Here is a 23,025-nt window from a genome sequence, read left to right on the forward strand (position 1 = left end):
AGAAATGTTTTTTCTGTCCTGCAATTATTATTAATTATTATTGTTGTTGTTATTATTATTTGCTACTATGAAAGTTTTCCACTTTTGCACTAGGATGAAATTGAAACCCATCAACTAAAAAATCCAGGGAGAGACCTTCCCATAGAATAGCCACTCTCCTGGGAGAATCACACAGAGCAGAATGAGATGAGCTACCTCAGAACCTGCATAAACCAGAGTTACCTTTGAGCCTTTGCCTGATCAGTCATTCCTAAGTCAGAGAGTATGAGGAGTCATCAGAGGCAATTACCTGCAGGTCTTGTGATAAGCCCCACACCATTCTGCTAGGGGTCAGCCAATCCACACGCAAGGTCCCACTCAGGTGATCCACAGCAGGTATCTAGGCTCCTAAGGGAAGCAGTTTCTCCACTCTACTCACAGGCACTACTTGGCTGAGAACTCTCCCTATTGCCAATAGTTCCAACAGACTGCTCTTGCTGCTGCTCACACCCATGCCTGTTTCCATGCTGACCAGCTGCTGCTCCAGCCTGCATATGTTCTTGAGTCAGCCACCTGGGATTCTGACCACTTGAATCTGTGTTTCTCAGGTCCCTCTGAAAATTTGGTAGAAACTAACCCTTTTGCAGGAAAAGTTTCAGTTTCAATGAACTGGCGCTTCCTGGTGAAAAACTTTTCTCAGAAAACTTCCCAATCCAAGTGCGGTAGCTGGCAGGATCAGGGAGAGCAGGGTCAAACAGGGTCTAAAAAGCAACTAGAAGGCAATGGCTTATTACTCAAAAAAGGCTAGAAAAAAAGCAGGAAGTTTACATATGGTCACCAGTCAATAAGGGTCAAGATCATGTGGCCAATCTGGATACAGGGTGCAGAACCCAGGTAGCTGGGCCACCCACTATGAATTCCTAGGTAACTGCCTGAGTCCGTGTGGTGTGAGGACCTAGGCTACTTCCCAAGAGTCCAGGGGCGTTAAGTTCAAGACTGGGCTTTCAGACCTGCTCTCCATACAACATTTCTTGAAAACAGCTATGTTTTGATCTTTCAGCATGGAAAAGCACTGATTTTTGCACTTTTGAAGTACATAAGAAAAGCCACCTATTAAACGAAATAGCTCTTTTGGCATGAGTAGATTTGTACAAAGACAAAAATAATCCTGTTCCAGTAACCGGAATTTTCTTGTCAATAGCCTAGATTTCCTGGAAAATGTTCTCTTATAGTACAGACAGAGTTACTGTGCTTTTTTTCTGACTTAGCTAGAATGACTACCTTAATATTCAGTTCATGTAACCATATAACTTCTATCTGGTGGCTCATTTAATGCCTGTTTTTTTTTATATTTAGAAAAAGTAATATGCGGTGTATATTTTAAGAGAGGAATCCCAGACAGTTTAATTTGATGTTTAAAAGAATACATATTTTCTCTTACAGGCATGTGTAATACATATCTCAGTAGTAGATTTAGGTATTAGCTTCAGCAAGTTAGTGTAAGACTTGAGGCCTATGACTTTTGAACAGATAAACTTTGACAGATAAACGGCCAATGGAAACAAGTATTGGGGAGCCAAAAATAGAGAGTTTAAGGCAGTGGTCCCCAACACGGTGCCCGCGGGTGCCATGGTGCCCGTGGGGGCATCTTAATGCACCTGTGTCCTGGCCCCTGGGGAGCACCCGCCGAAATGCCACTGAATTTCAGTGGCATTTCAGCAGGAACGTCTCTCGATGACGACACTTGTTGCCGACAAGTGATGTCATTGAGAGGCGTCACCCCCGAATTTCGGCGGCGATGCCTCTAGATGACGCCGCTTGCCATTGACAAATGACGTCATCGAGAGGCGTTGCTCCCGCATTTCGGTAGGGATGCCTCTCAATGATGTCGCTTGTCGACGACAAGCGGCATCATCGAGAGGCGTCGCCACCGAAATGCTGCCAGATGCTCCACCGCCACAGTGGTCCTTTGGCTGGCGCCTACCAGCCAAAAAGGTTGGGGACCAGTGGTTTAAGGGGAACTACTGATGACAGGTATATGATCCAACCACAAAAATGTTATGCAATGAGTTGATGTATATAACAGGTACGCGAGCTACCTAACCACAAGAAGGCCATGGTAATGAATCAACATATATGATAATAAGTTTAGATCATTGAGATACTAATCTAAAGAAGAAAGGCACTCCAACATTAATAAGGTGAAGAAATACAAATAATGAAAAGGGGCAAATCCCCTACTGAATATGCATCAAATATGGTGGCATCAGCGTATCATATTATAAAAGTGGTATCCCAGCCTAGGGGCAGTAGAAGGAGATATAGTCCTTGGGAGGTCCCAGAATGATGGCCACCAGTGATGAGAACATAACAACTTAAGAACAGCCATACTGGGTCAGACAAAAGGTCCATCTAGCCCAGTATCCTGTCTTCTGATAGTGGCCAATGCAGAGTGCCGCAGAGGGAATGAACAGAACAGGTAATCATCAAGTGATCCATCCCCCGTTGCCCATTCCCAGCTTCTGGCAAGCAGAGCCTAGGGGTACCATCCCTGTTCATACTAGCTAATAGCTATCCTCCATGAATTTATCAAGATCTTTTTTGAACCCTGTTATAGCCTTGGCCTTCACAACATCCTCTGGCAAGGAGTTCCACAGGTTGACTGTACGTTGTATGAAAAAAATACTTCCTTTTGTTTGTTTTAAACCTGCTGCCTATTAATTTCATTTGGTGACCCCCTTGTTCTTGTGTTATGAGAAGGAGTAAATAACACTTCCTTATTTATTTTGTCTACACCACTCATGATTTTATAGATCTCTATCATATCCCTCCTTAGTCTCCTCTTTTCCAAGCTGAAAAGCCCCAGTCTTATTAATCTCTCCTCATATGGCAGCCATTCCATAACCCTAATCATTTTTGTTGCCTTTTCTGAACCTTTTCCAATTCAATATATCTTTCTTGAGATGGGGCGACCACATCTGCACACAGTATTCAAGGTGTGGGCATACCATGGATTTATATAGACACAATATGATATTTTCTGTCTTATTATCTATCCCTTTCTTGATGATTCCCAACATCTGTTGGCTTTTTTGACTGCCAAGAGACTAAGCTAGTATGTGCACATTGAGTGAATGGTTTCAGAGAACTATCCAGTGACTCCAAGATCTCTCTCTTGAGTGGTAACAGTCTATTTAGACTCCATCATTGTATATGTATAGTTGGGATTATGTTCTCCAGTGTGCGTTACTTGGCATTTATCAACATTGAATTTAACCTGCCATTTTGTTGCCCAGTCACCCAGTTTTGAGAGATGCTTTTGTAGCTCTTTGCAGCCTTCTTGGGACTTAACTATGTAGAGCAATTTTGTATCATCTGCAAATTTTGCCACCTCACTGTTTATCCCTTTTCCAGATCATTTATGAATACATTGAATAGACTGGTCCCAGTACAGACCCCTACTATTTAGCTCTCTCCATTCTGAAAACTGACCATTTATTCCTATTCTTTGTTTCCTATCTTTTAACAAGTTACCAATCCATGAGAGGACCTTCCGTCTTATCTCATGACTGCTTACTTTGCCTAAGAGCCTTTGGTGAGGGACCTTGTCAAAAGCTTTCTGAAAATCTAAGTACACTAAATCCACTGGATCCCCCTTGTCCACATGTTTGTTGACTCCCGCAAAGAATTCTAGTAGATTGGTGAGGCATGATTTCCCTTTACAAAAAACATGTTGACTCTTCCCCAACAAATTATGTTCATCTTTGTATCTGACAATTTTTCTTTACTATAGTTTTAACCACTTTGCCCAGTACTGAAGTCAGGCTTACTGGCCTGTAATTGCCAGGGTCACCAGTGGAGCCTTTTTTAAAAAAATTGGTGTCACATTAGCTATCCTCCAGTCATTTGGTACAGAAGCTGAGGGAGAAGGTAATGGCTATGAAGAAGATGATGGGCCAGCATTTCAGGTTGTTCTGCAAGGGATAGTGTGGGTATATGGATGTGCAGATGTACATTCTGTACTCTATAGTATCTTTATCTACTTTACTGAGTTGGGGTGTTTGTGGCTACGCTAAAATTAGGCTTGAATAAAGACTGGGAGTAGATGAATGATTACACAAAATAGAACTATTCCCCCTACAGTTACTCACACCTTCTTGTCAATTGTTGGAAATGGCCATCCTTATTATCACTACAAAAGTTTTTTTTTCTCCTGCTGACAATAGCCCACCTTAACTGCTTACACTGATTATAGTTGGCATGGCAACAGCCATTTTTTTCATGTTTTCTCTATGTGTGTATAGTTCTGTAAAAGTTTCTCCAGTCAGATCTCACAGAGATTGGTGGTCTGTGTGAAGTGAGTTGCTAAAGACTTGCTGTATTTGGAGAGGTGCCCAAAAAATGAAGGGCTGTATATCCCATCACCAATCTACTGGACTGTCCCAGTTCCCCTGAAGTGCAACTTCCAATGTACTAAGATTTGAATGTTGGGCTTGTCTTCACTACTGTATTGATGCAGTGGCGTTGAATTAGTGTGTCCAGAGAAGATGCACTACGTTGACAGGAGAGCACTCTCCTGTTGCGTAATTACTCCACCTTAATGAGAGGCAGAAGCTATGTCAACAGGAGAGCATCTCCCGCCGACATAGTGTGGTGTAGACAGCACTTTAAGTTGATGTAAGGTACATTGCTTGTGTGAGGAGTAAGGTATTCACACCTCAGAGGAAAGTAAATTACATTGACTTAAGCCATAGTATGGACAAAGTGGAGAATTAAGAAATTCTTTCATATGATGGGTTTGAATGATGTATGGCCTCATTCCCTTTAGAAACTGACACATTTAAACTCTCATCTCACTGATCCAGGAACTCTCTTTCACTAAAATAGGTCACAAAGTGCAACTGTCAACTGCACAGCTGAAGCTGAGTCTATTTTCCAGGGCTCAGGCCACACAGGTCTAAGATAGCCCTTCTTTTTGAACTGAAGAGGCTAGAACATCATTCACATCCAAAAACTGTGCCTCAGAATTCCATGTAAGTATTACTCACACTTGGAAGCACAGATGAATTACTTTAGCTTTCACCTGTCTAATTCTGCTCTTTTCTGTCTTTCATATTTCTTCATATTTGATCTATGCTATACACATTGGGTATCATCATTAGAAAGTGTCACTCCATCTTCACCCTTTCATTTTTTATGACTGCTTGTCTCTCTGTATGTCTCATTATTCTTGCTTTCCTAGATGAAGAGTGTGTATTTAAATACGAAAGGAATAACTGGAGAAGGCTGCATATACAGTATGGTTTATGTCTGCAACGTGTACATACAAGATGATATAGTCCTAATTGAACTTAAGTGTGTAGGTAGCCAGATATATTTTAGGTAATGAGCCAGTCAATTTTAGATCAGATGCTAGGCACATCTATTATTTTTACAGCTGTGGAAAAAAATTATTCTTAAGCAAAACTAGAAAATGTCCCTGAATGTTATTGCTAGTCAGAGAAACACATTTTTAGCTTTGGGCAAATTTTGGAGAATGACTGAATAAGCAAAAAGGTAGTAATAGGTGGGAGGTTGCCACTAAAACACACTGTTCTCCATGTCTGCATCACAGAGCAGTTGAAATTAAAGTATGACAAGAGCCAAGCTGTTTCTTTCAAGCCACACATATGAGCAGATACCTGTTGAAGGTAACATCTCCCCCTTCCTTAGGCTGCAAATTTCATTTGGTACTGGCAGTTGTAGCAACAGTCTGTCTGCTCTCCCTACTGCTGTTTCTCCCCCAGCTGTTTGACATTCTAAAACTGAGGAGAGACTTAATGTTGGGGTCCAAAAATATCTAAAGCAAAAACAATATTTAAAAGACAAAGGTGAGCCCTTCCTTCAACTTGACCCTCCATACTGGTGAAAAGTAGATCAGTGGAAAGATCCGTGCATTAAATACAGCTTGCTCTTGCTCAGATACCTATCTGAGAGTTCCTCCATCTGCCCTTGCTGCAAAAATTATCTCAGTGAAGGAAAAGATATGAGGACAGAGTAGAAAAGAAAATAGTCACCAGTATTTTAAAATTACTATAAAATTACAATAGTCAACAGTATATAAAAATTACAAAAGTAAATGAAATGTGAAAGCATTTTATTTGACTTAAGAATAGTCTGTAAAAAATGCATATTTTCTTATTTCTGTGGGGAGAGACCAAGGCAGGGGAGAGAAAAATAATTGTGGAAAAAGGGGAAAATATTGAACTCTTTGAAATGGGATCCTAAATAGCAAATTCCCCTAACATTTCTTTCTAAATGAAGATCCATAACCAGGAGCAAGTCTCACAGCATTAGCATTCTGCCTCGGAAGGCAATTATCTTATTCCTGTCTTTCAGTTCAGGATCTAGCAATGAATGTGATAAGTTCAAAAGTGTGATCACAGCAAGTGTTCTGATGGCTTAAAACCAAGTGCTGTAAGTGCTTCTGCCACGGTTCTGACTCTCCATCCCTTGAGCTACTTTCTGTGCCTTGATTGTTGCAAATTAGTGCATGGCTAAACCACTGCACTGGATACTTATTTAGCACTGTTATTATGCATAACCAGAAGGAACAGCATTCAGTTAAACTCGTGGAGTGAAATCCTGGCCCCACTGAAGTTAATGGGAGTTTTGCCATCAACTTCAATGGATCCAAGATTTCACCCATGAGCCATTAAAGCTGATGACAACTACATTTTTTTCATTTAATTTATAACTGTATATAAATATAACAAAAATAAATAGCAAGATTAAAAATCACTTGCTGAATAGTAGAAACTGATTCCATTTTTCAGCAATATGACTGAGGAATGCCAAGCTCTCTCTTTTGAGAGCATAATTTAAAAATTTGCCAAAGTGTTTCAAAAATAATAATAATGCAGAGCCAAATTCTGCTGTCAGTTACACATGTTTCAATCCCAGATTATTCAGCTGAAGACAATAGAATTATTCCAGGTTTACCCTGGGGTAACAAAGCAAAATCAGATCCAAAAGCGTTATTTTATTTTTAATATATATATCCCCAATAAGATTATCACTGAAATTTTTATATAGCCAAATATTTTAAATAAAATACTAATTTAAATGTCCAAACTACTTTTTCCTCCAAAGACTCTGTTTGTAACTGAAAGAAGGTAATCTGGGTGCAGTCTAGTACACTTTACATTGTTACAGGTTCATTTGAGAGATGACATTAAAGAGAGCACTTAGAGTCACATGACATTTTAAGGTCTGATCCAATGGGAGTCTTTCCATTGATTTCAGTGTGCTTTGGATCAGACTCTTACAGCTCAAATATCAAATATAATGCCAACAGTGACACACATTCATGTTACATATAGATCAAAAGCGGAAAATTAAACAAATGTAGGAGAGCACATTTTGCGAAGAAGAAACAATCAAACTGGTGTACACAGTGCATAGAAAGTTTTTTTCTCTCTTATGTATTGTAATATGTTAACAAGAGCCGTTCATTTTCTTCCTAGTCAGAAAAATTGAAGTGTCTGATATTGGGTTGTGGGCTGTCTTGGCCTGTAGTAAAAATGAACCAACAGAACTGGAAATGACAATTGTGCTATCACAGTAGGACTGAATAAAGCTGTTTTATGGTAGCACATGAGGTGATGGGCATCATCTTAAATGTGTCATTGTATGAAAGAAACATTTCTTACAGCAGTCAAAAGCTGAAATGAACTTCAGTAAAGAGAAAAAATTGATTTACCTTTCTTCTCACCTTCACTTTTCACTGGAGCTGAAATAGGAGGAAAAATGCCATTCTTCACGTCTAAAGTTAATGATAAATAATACCAACAGCATTTTCCACCTAAGTTATACAGAATGCCTGCCGTGGAGGAATCGCAAAACACTTTACAAAGATTTACCCTCAAGGGAGGTATGGCAAATATTATATAAATATTAATATTTACAAATGCGGAAATTGAGGTTTAGATTAAATAACTTGTCCAAAGGCATACAGCAGATCAGTGACAGGGAATAAAACTCAGGTCTACAGACTCTGACTGTAGAGGTTCAACCACAAGACAATCTTTCCTTCCTCTCATTTATATGCTGAGATAGACACACAGGATGAAGCCTTCGGAATAAGCACTTCAGTAGGAAGATAAAATGGGGAAAGAAGATGAGGAGGTCTTTGAAGCATAGTCTGTGTTCCCTATTTTACGAAATTATGTGGTCTATATTGTTATATTTTAACACTAGCAAAAAGTGCTTAATATATTGTAATGATAACAATAGTAACTAAAATGATGTACAAGTAAGATAAAGTAAATACTTTAAAGTGGTGTGACTAAATAAATGTATATATTTTCTTTAATTTAAAAGTATGCCCTCAATTTTCATTTGAGTGAGGTTAGTTACAAAAAAGTAACCAATGGCAAGGTTTGGGCTAAGTCCTGAGGAAAGTCATTTTGGGTAAAAATTTCAAAAGCTCTGAAGTAACTTAAAAAACATAAGCCCCATTGAAAATGGGTCCTGTGCTCCTCAGTCCCTAAGGCAGTTTTGAACATTCACCCTAGGTGCTTAAATATGGATTTGGGAGCCTAACTTTAGGCACACAGGACCAAAAATTTTGGCTTTGGCCCCTAATTTAGGATCTGATGAGAGTAGATATTCTGTAGCTATCACCCATTGAAATGTATAAACTGTTACCTGGTTTTGCTGGTTTTTCTTCTTTTTTGACTTCAGGTTCTGAGAAAAATATTAATAAAAAGATTTTTAGACGTTAAAATTACAAAAACAAAAATTCATCCATTTCAATGCGTCTTATTTTTGTTACTCAAGTTTTTATACCATCTCTCAGCTAAAGAAGTCTGTTAGAACTGACAGTCCTGAAGTACTTGGAGTAAGATAATTAATAATAATACATACTCTATTGTAATAATTTTAAGTGCTTATCAGTTGACTTATCTGAGGATGTCAACAGTGCTTGACAGTTATTAATTTATTAAGTCTCACACAATTCTGTAAAATGGGTATTCATTTGTACCTATATAACAGATAGATGAAGTACACAGAAGTTATTTAGAACTTGCTACTGAGGGTTTTCAGTAAATTTCCTATATCCACTGCAAATTCTATTTACCTACAACTAGAATTAGGGAAGAAATGTTTTTTCTGTCCTGTAATGTTATTCGCTTTTTTTAAAGTTTTCCAATTCTGAATTGGGATGAAATTGAAACCTGTCAACAAAAAAATTAATGGAGAGCCCTTCCCACAGAATAACCATTCTCCTCCCCCGCTCCTTTTTAAAAATTTTTGGTTTGCAAATATTTTTGTGATTTTTGACTTTTCATTCTGATTCAAGATGGGAAAACATTTCAAAATCTCAAAACGATTTACAGGATGGAAAACCATTTTCTATGCAGCTCTAAATTAAAGTTCTCTTACGAAACTGGTAGGATCCTATTATCAATCTAACTGCCTTAATCTTCAGGGGAAGTTATTCTTCCACAGACATTAGTTCATATATTTAGAGCATTACTTTTGGCATTACCTATAATCCATTTCATTCACTATTTTTAACCAGAAACTGTTTACTCTCTTGAGGCATGAACCTATAAACCAGATCCTCAACACAGCTACACAGAAAGCAATGGAGTAATACTAATTTACAGCAGCTGGGAAGCTGTCCCATAGTGCAGATGGGTGAACCAGATCAGAGAAGGAAGGGAGGAAGAGAAAAAAGCAAACACCACTGTCCAAAAACTGAAGTGAACTAAATAACACACTTTTAAGCTCAACACCAGTGCAGATAAATACCTTCTAACCAATTTTCAACATCCAACAACCTGTGCTGAGACCCTGAAGTCTACTTTGGGTTTCCAAGCAGGCATTAATGTCTCTGCTAGGCTGGCAGCTACCTTCAAATCTCTTTGGCTTGGACTTTAGGTGGCTAGAGAAGCATGATTATCTTGTAATGCCACTGATCAGCTGAAACTCCATAATATATGTTATATGACAAGAGCAGCCAGCCCTAGACTATTAGATATGCCAAGACCCTGGAGCAGACTGTGTGGTATATTTGAAAAAATAACCTATTAATCTATTGGCAACTTAGTGGGAAGCTGGGCAAAATCTAAGAAACAGCAGGAGTTACTGGGCCAGGCTGGAGGATTAGCTAGTGATCACAGTGTTTGGAGGTGGAATGGCGGCGAGGATTCTGGAAGCTGAGGTCACTACCAAGTGAGAATAAACATATCATCCAGGTTCCAGGCTGGGGAGAGTCAGACAACTGAGAGCTTTGGTTCAATCTGTGAGCACAATGACCTTTGTAGATATGTGATCTTATATCCATTCCTATTGTGTATTATACTCATCTACTTTGTTTTAAGATTATAATTCCTTTAGGGGTAAGACCAGCCTAGCAGACTCTGGTCCTGATTCTGATTTGGGCCTCTAGGCACTACTGTAATACAGATAAGTGCTAATGAATTAATAAAAAACCTGGTTGAATTGAAGTGGAAGAGTGAAGAATGGAAGGAGGAGGGATGGATGTGTTGAGGTGGAAGAGAAATGACCTCTAAACGTTTGCATACACTCAAATTAGTTTCAGATAACTATCTGAAGTTTGGAAGATTTTTCTGAATTGAATCTCTGAATCTTCTGAGATGGGGTCTGGCTGGCTATGCATTTAATGTATTACATGCATTCACACCAGTGCAAAACTAATGCAAAATTGATGTACAAACTTTTACAACAGCTAGACCAGGCCCAGGAGTCTGGCTGAGCAGCACTCAGGACAGGGCTAGAAGGGAAGGGACAGAATTGGCTATATGCCACTTTTGCACTCCATTCCCAGTATCTGTGGCTGGGAGATATTTCAAAGCTCAATCAGTCTTTGGCCCAATTTAGTGCAGCCTTAGGCTGGTCACGCGGATTTGGCAGCGTTTCTGCGGGTGATCTGCCAGTCCCACGCCTTTGACGAACCTACCACCAAAGCCACGGGACCGGCACATTACAGTCGATTTTATTTCCTCTCCTCCTCTTCCGCAAAGATGGAGTATAATTTAGTAAAAACCTTGTTTGTTATCCCAGTTACCACAGATATTTCCTATCCTAAATATATAGTGAAAAACTGTTGTGCTATCACTGTGTGGTATCTGTTTGCAAATCCTGTATTTTAACAGTGACCAGTATACAAAGGAATCAACTATTTTTTCCCTGGTGACATGTACTGTAAATGCTCTACAAATCTCATGAGGCAGAAGAGACCTCATGCTGACTACCATTGCCAATAGCATTTCTCTGATCAAATGCTCTTACTTAAACTTATAATGGCAAGGAATAATGACAGAGTGCACAAAGACCATAATTCCAGAAGCTGAGCAATGCATTTGTATCTTTTAAAAAATGGATGGATTATCTAGGGAATTTGGTCTACACTGGATAAAAGCCAGCTTAATTTCTGAGAGCAAATGTGGGTTAATTCATCTTTGCTGGACATGAAGATATGGCAGGGGAGGGCATTAAATAAAGCAGAATGATGAATTGGGCAATACAAAACCTTTACCAGAAATGCTGTTGCCTGTTTTTATTCTTCCTTGATAAGGCTATTTTGAGGAAGAAAATCCTGAGTTTAACTATATCTAGCAAGCCCCATATATGTCAGATGGCGTGAATAATCTTTTAATCCTGGCATCTCCAGCTGATCACCAATCATTCAGTTCTCTTCCAAAACCATACAACTTGCTGATCATTCCTCCGTTGATGGAAATACAAACATTACCAGTTAATTTAGACCAGATACAAAAGGTGGTAAACTTTATATAAAAGCACACATTCCATTCTCAAAGCTCCCTAATCTAAGATTGCATGTCTAGTAGGTACCACTCAGGAGCAAAAAACCATAGAAATCCCCCCTGTAGTTCTTAGGAACATGGGAATTTTCATACTGGATCAGATTCAAGGTCTATCTAGTCATGTATCCTGTCAGTACCAGAGATTTCAGAGGAAAGTATAAGAAATCCACAGTAGATAGATGTGGGATAATTTACTTCTCCTTCTAACACAAATCCCATCTTGATCTCTAATATTTAGTGATTGGCTTAAAATGTGAAGCATACAGTTTAATAATCTTCCAAAAATGTGTATTCATTAATTATGAAAATTTTGGATATTCTTGATATCTGCATAAGTATCCAATCCTTTGTGAATATTTTTAAGTTCTTGTATCAGAGGGGTAGTCATGTTAGGCTCAATCTGTAAAAGCAGCAGAGTACTGTGGCACCTTATAGACTGTCTATAAGGTGCCACAGGACTCTTTGCTGCTTTTAAGTTCTTGGTTTCCTGTAGTAATGAGTTTTAAGGTTTACTTACATGTTTTGTAAAAAAGTATCAGTTTTGAATTTCCCAACTTTTACTTTCATTGAATATCCCCTTGTTCTCATGTTATGAGACATGAAGAACAGAAGTTCCTGATCTCAATTCTCTATACCATTCATTATTTTATATACTTTGACCATGCCCCCTCTTATTCATTTCTTTTATAAGGTAAACAATCTCAACCATTTCATTCTGTCTTCACAGGAAGGTTTTTCCATCCTTCCTCTCACTCTCTCTGAACCCCATTTAGGTCAGCACTATCCTTTATGAGATGCAGTAATGAGTACTGCATACAGTATTCCAGATGAGGCTGCACCATTGGATTTATTCAAAGACATTATTATACACGTTCTAGTATTTGTCATTCCATCTTCTATTCATCCTAACATCTGGTTAGCCTTTTGACTGCAGTTGCACATTGAGCAGAGGTCTTCACCAAGCTGTCTACAATGACGTGTGGGTCCCTTTCTTCAACTGATAGCGTTAATCTAGAACCCTGTATATGAATAGTTTCATATGGCATGTTGTAGTATGGCCTAGAGGATAGTGCCTAGGACTAGGGATCTGGATTCTGTCACAGGCCTGCTGAGTGTTCTTGGGCAAGTCACTTTTCCCACTGTTTTCATCGGTAGCCGTGTTAGTCTGTATCAGCAAAAAAAACAGAAGTCTTTGTAGCACCTTACAGACTGACTAATTTATTTGGGCATAAGCTTTTGTGGGCAAAAACCAGTAGGAGAACACTTCAATCTCTCTGGTCACTCAATAACAGACCTCAAAGTGGCAATTCTTCAACAAAAAAAAAACCTTGAAAAACAGCCTCCAACGTGAAGCTGCAGAACTGGAATTAATTTGCAAACTAGATACCATCAGATTAGGCCTGAATAAAGACTGGGAGTGGTTGGGTCATTACAAAACCTAAAATTAATTTCCCCAATACTAATTTCTCCCTACTGTTACTCACACCTTCTTGTCAATTGTCTGTAATGAGTCACTCTCTTACCACTTCAAAAGTTATTTTTCCTCATGCGTCTGATGAAGTGGGTGTTCACCCACAAAAGCTTATGCTTCAATAGGTCTGTTAGTCTATAAGGTGCCACAGGACTCTGTCACTTTTTACAGATCCAGACTAACATGGCTATCTCTCTGATACTTTTCCTTTCTTGATATCCTGCTGTTAATTGATTTTTCTCATTAGACTGACCTAACATTTGGTGAAGCAACCCCATCCTTTCATGTATTTATACCTGCTCCTTTATTTTTTACTCCATGCATCTGATGAAGTGGGTTCTAGCCCAGGAAAGCTTATGCCCAAATAAATTTGTTAATCTCTAAGGTGCCACAAGGGCTCCTTGTGTTTTTTTCCAACTGTGTGCTTCGGCTTCCCTATCTGTAAAATAGGGATGATGAGCACTTAGAAATCTACTGCTGAAAAGTGCTATGTAAGAGCCAGGTATTAGTATTGTTTTCCCTCCAATGTGCATTAGGATAAATTTCATTTGCCATCATGTTGCCCATTCATGTAGCTTGTTTACATCTCTCTGAAGTTTCCCAAAGTCCGTTCTGGTGCTGACTAACAAATAACTTTCATCAGCAAATTTTGCTACATCATTACTCATGCCCATTTCAGATTATTAATATTAATCAACATGAGATTTAGTACAGAATCAAGGAGCACCCTGCAGTTAACCGATGGCTATGATAAAAACTGACCCATTTACTCCTACTCTTTGCTTTCTGTCTCTGAACCTGTTTTTGATCCATGACAATGCATTTTATGGCTGAGGAAGACATTGTGGTGCATTACATAACCTGACTGTCCTATTTTGATAATTTATAAGATCCAGCTGCCACTGCCAGATATACAGAGCTAAACATCGGAGTAGAACATGAAAAGATATGAGCCTGTGCACCTGTAAAACACTAATGATAAATAATAATTGCATGGGCATTAGATTTATAATCAGTAACACCTGATACAAATGCACTGCGGATCCAAATGAAAAAGCTAAGGTAAGTATGTGACCCAGGAACTGTAAGCATCTAGATTATAATGGAAGTATGCCAATAATTCTTCAATTTAGGACACACATTTTGTTCCCAAATTGATGGTTACATTAGGGGCATTAAAGTCAACTGAAAGAATCTGACTGACTTCAATGAGCTCTAGATCAAGCCTTAGAAGAAGGAGAGGTCCCTGGGAACTTTTCTTTTCATTGTTTCTGCAGAGCAGACAGTTATAGTGGTCAGCACTTGTTGAGCAGTGGCAGGTGGCACTAACACCACTTGCTGCATTCAGTACCTCAGAGGTGGCATATCTGTAAAGTGGAGGCCTGGCCAAGGTGTCAATCCCCAATCTTCCCACTGGCCACCACCTGGAACGCTGTGCTGGAGGACCACATGCTGCAAATTTTTCAAAAGATTTAGCAAGGGCTACTAATGAGCACCTTTGCTCCAGAGCTCCTGGAAGCATGATGCTTGCATCTACTCTGTGCAGATATGAAGTCTCCAGCTATGCACCTCAAACAAATGTTCAGACAATGTTTTTACAGTATCTACCCTCTTCTACAGAGAATTTTAATGCTCTCTCTCAAGTTCCTATATGATAAGACAAAACTTCACAGATCTCAGATAATGTGAAGCTATCACAATCTTATCATTCTGAGTGCTTTTTTCTCTGTTCTGGTATTATTACATAGTGTTACCACGGTAAATTCTATGTCATGCTAACAATAATGTGGGAACACATATTATGTAACAAGAGTTAAGAGTAAGTGTATGTGTGTGTGTATACATATACTATATGCACACAAACACATGAGATTGTTTGTTTTGAATCTTTTTTTTTTTTTTGCGCAGAGGAAAGTAAGAGAAGATCAAATGACAAGTACAATCTGTAGTTCACATATTCTTTGCCTTTCTTTTTTTTACTTGTGTGAGCCAACACTTTTTTGGAACTTAAAAATTCAATATGCTTCCTTTTTCCTTTTTCCAGATTATTATAGTCTCCAGCTATATAAAGGGATGTTTTCTATTGTTCTTTTTCTTTCCTTCTTTAAAGATATATTCAAAGTTTCTCACAGCTGGATGTTGACTGCAATAATGGGAATTTAACACCTTCGAATATATTTCTCTCTACTAGGTACTTATATAGACCTCATCACTTTAATATCTGAGCACTGATGCAGCTGCTGTTTCCTCAAAGCATCTGGTATGGGCAGCTATCAGGCAGGCTGCTGGATTTGATGGACCAATGGTCTGATCTGGTGTGGCAATTTCTATGTACCAAACATATTTGTCTTACTGTAATATCTGGTAATGTTTTATTATGCTGGATTACATAATACAGTTTAATATGATATATGAATTCAACCACCATATTGCAAACATTAGTTTAATTTAGCAAAGGTCTGCCTATTGCAGTCACCTACATCTAATGTGATTAGCACTGAACTAGATATCTTCTATCTAATGTGACATAATGCTGCACAAACTATGATGTTCCTTTGGTTGTAATTCCATTATCTATTAAAGGAGCTCCCTGTTTATTGTATACTGTCACTCTGATGGAAAGAACATCAGTAGGAGTAAATGGAAACTTCTCTTCCGGGTTTTCCACAGGGTGATGGGCCACAAACTCACTGGAACAATTTTGTCTTACAAAGACTTTTCTCAAACCCTGTTTGTATGTTCTATGTGACATGTCACTTTTCATTGTTAAGAAAGAAAGAACTAATGATGTGCAACATTGCACGTGGATGCTTAAAGCCACTTTACACATGGAGGTTACACTTTTCTGACAAAATGTCAATGTCCTGCCATACGCATTCAGCATCACTGGGTTAGTTCCATTTGCTTTTGAAAGCACTGTTTATATATGAATTCCAGAGGATAAAAATGATTTATGAAGATCTGTCACACAGAACAGCAAAAACAGAAGCAACTTTTAAGAAACTGAAGCAATTGTACTGAATCCCAATCTTTAAAGACATTGTGAATAAGATTTACCTTGTCATAAACTTGGGTGGCTGGAACATAACTGATTTGCATCTCATCTGTTTGGGTTGCTTCACTACATAACATATACGACCTGTGCCTGTTCCCAATGAAGTCAAATGGGAGGTTTGCAATTGCCTTCAACAGCAGAAGAACTAGCCCTAAGGAGAGGGTTTATACATATGCAACTCTTCTCTACTTTTTTTTTAAAGTTGCTTTTATTTATTTTTTTAAAATGCAGCACTCTATAGTAATGATCCAAAACATGCATGCTTCTGCAATGGTAAATGGGAATCTTTCTGGCCCAAGTGTACAGAATGTTATTGCACTTCATTTTTTTTTTGATAAAGATGATGATGTTTGGTTTGCAAGTCTGGCAGACTAGAAATGTGGCTATTCATTTTTTGGTACATTGTGTTCAAATTCACTACTCAACTTTCACTAACAAGACTTAAATTGGTGGAAGTTTCTGTTAAAATAACAAGAGCAGCTAATAACTCTCAGCAAATCAGTAAAAGTCAAGTAACATATTGCCCTATAATAAAGGAACAAAAACAAGACTGAAAGTGTTACTTTTTGTGAAATTTAGTCTACTGTTGCTTAATTATTACTTTTCCAATAGAAAAAAAAGGAGACAGTTTTAAAAAAGGAGAGGGGTCATACATATTTTAAATTCCAAACTTTGTGATTAAAAATGGCATTTTATATCAAAATTAAAATGAACATTTTTATTTCACTTAGAAAATTCTAATTTTTCATTCAATAAATTTCAAAATCATTTTTTCCAGCAGGAATTTCCCTAATTCCCTTTTCCAATTAGTTCTTATTATAACTAGTGATAAATATAGTATTTCCACACAGCTGTAGGGGAAATGCTGTATTTATTATATTAGAATAAGCAAATAATCACTAATATACCAAATCAGACCAGCAGTGCACCTTGTCATGTATGTCTAACAGTGACCAGCAGTAGATGATTCAGAGGATGGTGCAAGAGGAAATTTCCCCCTATTCTTAGGCCAGGTCTACACTAAGAAACATTTGTTGGTACACTAATGTCTGGTAGAGTATGTGATTACTTTGATGACTTTTTTTCACACTGGCAAAAGCCCTAACGTAGAAGCAGTTATACCAGCATACATACTCTTGCCAGCATAGTTTATTTCACTGAGAATTGATATAAGCTACACCAGCAAAAGCATAGTCTTGCCAGTATAAACTGCATCTGTACTAGGATGGTCTGGTGGTTCAGCAATACCGGTACAGCTATATTGACAAATCTTTTCTAGTTTAGACCTTGCCTAAGGCAGTTAGTGATTGAGTTGTGTCCTAAAACATGAGGATTTGTATCTTCCATTTTTTCATTTTGTCTAATGTGACTATAAATGTGCTTATTGACATTAATATATTTCATGCTTTTCTTTTTTGGAATCCTACTAAAACCTTCACCCTTCTCTCTTGTAGAAGAGGAGTTTTAGAGATTAAAGATAATATTTTTGATGTAATGCATAAATAATCAGTCTCATAAGCTGCCTTTCAATTTAATTGTAGGTATTCTCTTGTTCTTGTATTATAAGAAAGGGTTAGTAACAGCACCCCATTTATTTTTACTTTAACCACTGATTTAATATTTCTCATTTCTCCCATTCCTTGCCTTCTCTTTAAATAATCTTACACTGCCACATGGCAGTCTTTACATGCCTCTGATCATTAGTTCACCACCTTTGTGCCCGTTTACATCTGCTATATTGATTTCTAGGACATATGGAGATCAGAACTGAACATATTAACCAAGGGAATGCTTATACTATGATATTTTAATAATATGCAACATTTTCAGCAATATTTTCTGTCCTATTCGGGTAACATTTTGTTTTCAATGTTGCTTGCCGTTGCACATTGAACAGGTGTTTTGAATAGGTGTTTCCTTCTTTTTCAGATTTTGCATTCACCAAACTGTAAGTCTCACTTTCATGACTCTTGACTGATTGAAAAATCTGATTTAACAAAAATATTTCCTCTTTATCTACTGCAGGGGGAAAAAAATCAGAGATTCCAAGGCCGTAAGGGATGACTGTGATCATCTAGTCTGACCTCCTGTATAACACTGACCCAGGTAGTAACTAGATCTGTGTTCTGTGAAGGTTCATTGAATACATAACTGATACTTTCCAATGATATATATTATGGGTGAAATTCTAGCAAAAATTCCATTGACTTCAATGGGACCAAGATTTTATCCTATGGGTGTAATAGTGTAACCAAATACCTCTGGCTGCTGTGAACTGTGTGGCATGCCATAGATCTGATTTTCAAAGGTGATGTACATAAATAACCCCAGGGAAAGTCAGTGGAACCTGGAGTATTCAAATGCCCCTTAGTCTGACTTTGAAATAGGCCAAGTAGGCCATGGGTGGTTTGAAGGAGTTTTGTTTTGTAAGTGCTTCACTGCTAGCTGATGAAATGGAGTTAGTTTATTCCTACTTCAATTTTTGGGATGTGTTACAATGTTAGATTAATTGTCAGGACACCTACAGCTCTTGTATAGGCATTTCCTTTACTATTACTTAAATAGAAAAAAAACAAATAAATACCCAAAGGTCAGACCCAAAGTATTTATGGAGAACTGATCACTTGAAGGCAAACATTCTGGGCATGTCAAACGCTGCTAGATCCATAAAATGGATTCCCACCTCCTTCACAGCCTTACAAGAGCAGAAGCAGAAAGTAACAAATATCTTAGGCACAATATGCTACACCAGAGCTGCCTTTTTTTTAAAAACAATACATTTTTAATTCTAACTCACTTCTGCCAAGAGTAGACCAATTGACAGGTGCAATGAAGAACATCCTCCTTTGTTCTTTTCCTGTCGTGTATCTGGGGGATGATCATTCAAGACTCTCTCTCTTTGCTAGGTTTTAATTCTGTGTAAAATAGTTTGAGACTATTTTAGTTCTGGTGCCTTTTGAGATTACACATCACTAGGGCACTACCAAATTCACAGTCATGAAAAACACACCACAGACCATGAAATCTGGTCTCCCCTGGGAAATCTGGTCTTTGGTGTGCTTTTACCCTATACTACAAATTTCACAGGGGGAGACCAGCATTTCTCAAATTGGGAATCCTGAGCCAAAAGGGAGTTGCAAGGGGGTTGGAAGGTTATTTCAGAGGGATACAGTATTGCCACCCTTACTTCTGCGCTGCCTTCAGAGCTGGGAGGCCACAGAGCAGCGCCTGTTGGCTGGATGCCCTTATTCCTGCACTGCTGGTGGTGATGTCTCTGTCTTGAGAGCTGAGCGCCCAACCAGCAGCTTCTGCTCTCCAGCTGCCCAGCTCTGAAGGGAACACCACTGCCAGCAGCAGCACAGAAGTAATGGTAGCAGTACTGCAACCCACCTACAATAACCTTGCAACCGCCTCCCCGCACCCTGCAGTCCTCATTGGGTCAGAACCACTACAATTACACTACCATAAATTTTCATGTTTAAATAGATGAAATAATGAAATTAACAATTTTTAAAATCCCATGACTGTGAAATTGAACAAAATGGACCATGAATTTGCTAGGGCCCTACACATCACCTAACTTTCATGTTTTTGAATGGCATCAGAATCAGTGTGTGCAGCAATAGCTTGCCATACTATTATTCTAAGTATTACCTACACATATTATGTAGAACGGTTGCCCTTAAAAATGTACATATCTTGCCTTTCATAAATTTTGCCAGAGAAAACATTACCTCATAATTTGGTTACAGAGAGTACCCAGCGATTAGGAGGGAATGCCATTTAGTTTTCTGAAGCAGCATTAAGGCAATTGGCAGTTTCAAAGAATGCCCTCTGTATCTCTGTTTCAGTTGACTGTTATTGCATTGCTAAGCTATTACTTATTATCTGCTCTTAAAGTATTTACCCATTTAATTTGAGATACGGCTTCTTTAATAAGATGTTTAATCAACATGCACCTAGTGTCTAAATGTAAATCTAATTCTTGCCTGAACTAGTTTAACATGAATACATAAACTTGAGAATACTCAATTAGTTATAATTACTATTATCACTGCTTACAAAATCCCTTTTATTTATCTTTTTATTTAGAGGATGTGTATTCCTTAAGTTCTCTTTATTTGAAAGTAAATCCTGATGATTATATGTAAGGCACAGTACATGACAATGGTATGGTGCTTATATTGGATAAGTGACATATCATATGAAATGGCAAATGCAAGTAGGAACATGGGATAAAATTAAGAAAGGGGAAATGATGAGCAATAACAACTTTCTGGCTGTGAGATCTACTTATTATTAATAGGTACCCCATGAAGGTGCATGTCACTTAATAGACAAATAAGAAACAGCATCCTTGCACCAAAGAGCACACAACTTAAGGGTCCGTGGCCCAGATCCATACAGGTATTGAAATGCTTAGCTCCCATTGATTTCAATGGGAGATGGGAACCTAAATGCCTCTGAGGGTCAGGGTTCTTATGTCTTCACAGAGGGAGGGGGATCTGATTTCAGGATCAGGGCCTCAGTTATGGCATAACTTGACAAATAATTTTTACCTTTTCCTTTGATGACAACTGGAGGCTTCACTGCTTGTTTTCTTGTGGCCCCTGAAAAAGTTACAATTTTGTATACATTCATGGGAAGAGAAGGCATGGAGGACCAGGTACAGCAATAATTTCATGCAGTAGCTTTGGTTGATGGTTCACATATCAAAAGCTCATAGGCTTTTGTGGGCTTTTTAAAATCTTTTATTCTCTGTGACACTGTTTTTTTGTGGAAGGAGGAGTTTTTTAAGAGGAATTTGAAGGAGAAACTGCATTGGTGGAAATATAATTAAAGAGGATCAAGGCATAGAGGAGTGTAGGATCTCCAATCACAGGTAAGGAGGCACAGAAAATAGTGGGAAAAGGAAATAAGGGGAGTATCTAAATGTGCACATTATATGCTGTAGTAAAGGGAACAGGAGGGAAGAGAGAAAACAAAACAAGAGTAGACTGTTAGGCCTTCTTTAAGACACTGGCAAACATGTGGGGGGTAAGAATTTTAAAGGAAAAAGTCCATTGTGAACAAGATCTTTTACTGTGCAATAATCTCAGAAGGGAAGCAGTGGAAGCTTCATTGCCTGAGACATTTAAACTGAACAAAACTCGAACTAAGATGACTTCATGGATCTCTTCTATCTCTATCATCTAGGACTCCATGATTATTATTTCTGCCCTTTAAAGCAGACTGCAGGTTACATAGCAATCACTTTAGGACCAATTAAGTATCATTTCCAGAAGCATGTGATTAATCAATCTACAGGGAGATTTTGAAAAGCCCAGAATGAGTTGAGGACCAAATTCTCCAGGTGCTTCAGAAAATCTCATCTCTAAATATGGACTCTTAGTAATTTAGAACTTCTATTTTTCTATTACCTATTATTCTGTTTTTACCTCTTTCTTTGAGAACAACTGGAGGCTTCTCTTCTTTTTCTTTTGAAGGCTCTGAAAAAATTATCAGCATAAATTGAAGCAGGGAGGTAATTATATTATCATGCTTTATACAGTATCTAGAGCTGTGCAACAGTTTCACAAAAAATACCAAACTAGACAAGGGTTGATTAGCATGGGGTTTTGTTAAGAATCCAAAACAAAGTTTAGTTCAACAAGGGTTCAGTCTGGGATCTGAAAGGCAAACTATGCTCTTTCCTACAGACCATTTTAACCATGAACAGATTCTGTAGGTCAAACTATGCCCTTAGTACAACTGAGCTCCCCCATTGTCTTCCATGGGCTTCAACAGGTGTCAATGAGTTTAGCCAATAACTGGAATTTAGTTAACAATTCTGTTAGTAAGTGATACGTAAGAAGCAGCAGACACCAGCTCTCTCTTCAGTAGGTGCACTGGCTCTGCAGATCAGACAAGAGTCAAAAATAGTAAAACTTTATTTTTATTTCTTAATTACATATGACTTCAGAAATGCAAAAGGATCAGATCTAACAAATAAGAAGGTGCTGGATTTTGTAACTTTTCACAGAAGAGCTGTAATTTAAGGTTAACAGGAATTGTGTGCACTGAGGCAATGATGCACTCGTTAGTGTGGACAACTTTATATTTAATAAAGGAATAGGTGTTTTTACACATGACTATGAGCCATTACCCTTTTCCTTTAAGGCTGCTGGAGGCTTCACTTCTTTCCTTTTAACAGGCTCTGAAAAGAAACATTTAACATTTATCAGAAGTCAGGTTAGATAAAAAAGATGACACATGAGAAGGAAGTGACTCATATATTTTGATATGGAAAGAGAAAAGAAGACAGATGTGATAATCAAGTGGCTTTAATAGCATGGAAGTAAGCAGGACAATACAAAGATGTAATTAACTGAGCCTTTTAGACTTAGTTTGATAAGTAAAACAACAAACCTATAATATGCCATCAGTTCTTTTGTATTCAGAGAACTTGTTAGGTTATCTCTCAAATAGAAAATGAATAATAATGATTTATGAAGAGGAAAGTAATTTTATACATCGGTTGGCATCAGCAATGGATTTTTCCATAACTGAAACGAAATACAAAATGAGCACACACTGATACAGTTACAGCGTTAGAATTAAAAACCAGAAGTTGCCAAAGAAGGCTAAGGAGAGGTTCTTTTTATCTGTGACTGACAAAAGATATGGAATTAGAGGTGGGGAAA

General features: G+C 38.1%; 1 protein-coding gene across 1 annotated transcript in view; it reads right to left on the reverse strand.

The window, feature by feature from the left end:
- Positions 1-23,025, reverse strand: part of TRDN (triadin) — a 331,687-nt gene that overhangs the window by 55,290 nt on the left and 253,372 nt on the right. Inside the window, exons 28-32 of the mRNA XM_075064568.1 lie at positions 22,488-22,538; positions 21,781-21,831; positions 20,902-20,952; positions 8,668-8,706; positions 7,721-7,750 (exon numbers count right to left, since the gene is read on the reverse strand). Coding sequence (XP_074920669.1) covers positions 7,721-7,750; positions 8,668-8,706; positions 20,902-20,952; positions 21,781-21,831; positions 22,488-22,538 — 222 coding nt within the window. The remainder of the gene's footprint in view (positions 1-7,720; positions 7,751-8,667; positions 8,707-20,901; positions 20,953-21,780; positions 21,832-22,487; positions 22,539-23,025) is intronic.

The sequence above is a fragment of the Chelonoidis abingdonii genome, chromosome 3 (genome assembly GCF_003597395.2).
Source record: "Chelonoidis abingdonii isolate Lonesome George chromosome 3, CheloAbing_2.0, whole genome shotgun sequence".
In the NCBI taxonomy this organism is placed as follows: Eukaryota; Metazoa; Chordata; order Testudines; family Testudinidae; genus Chelonoidis; species Chelonoidis abingdonii.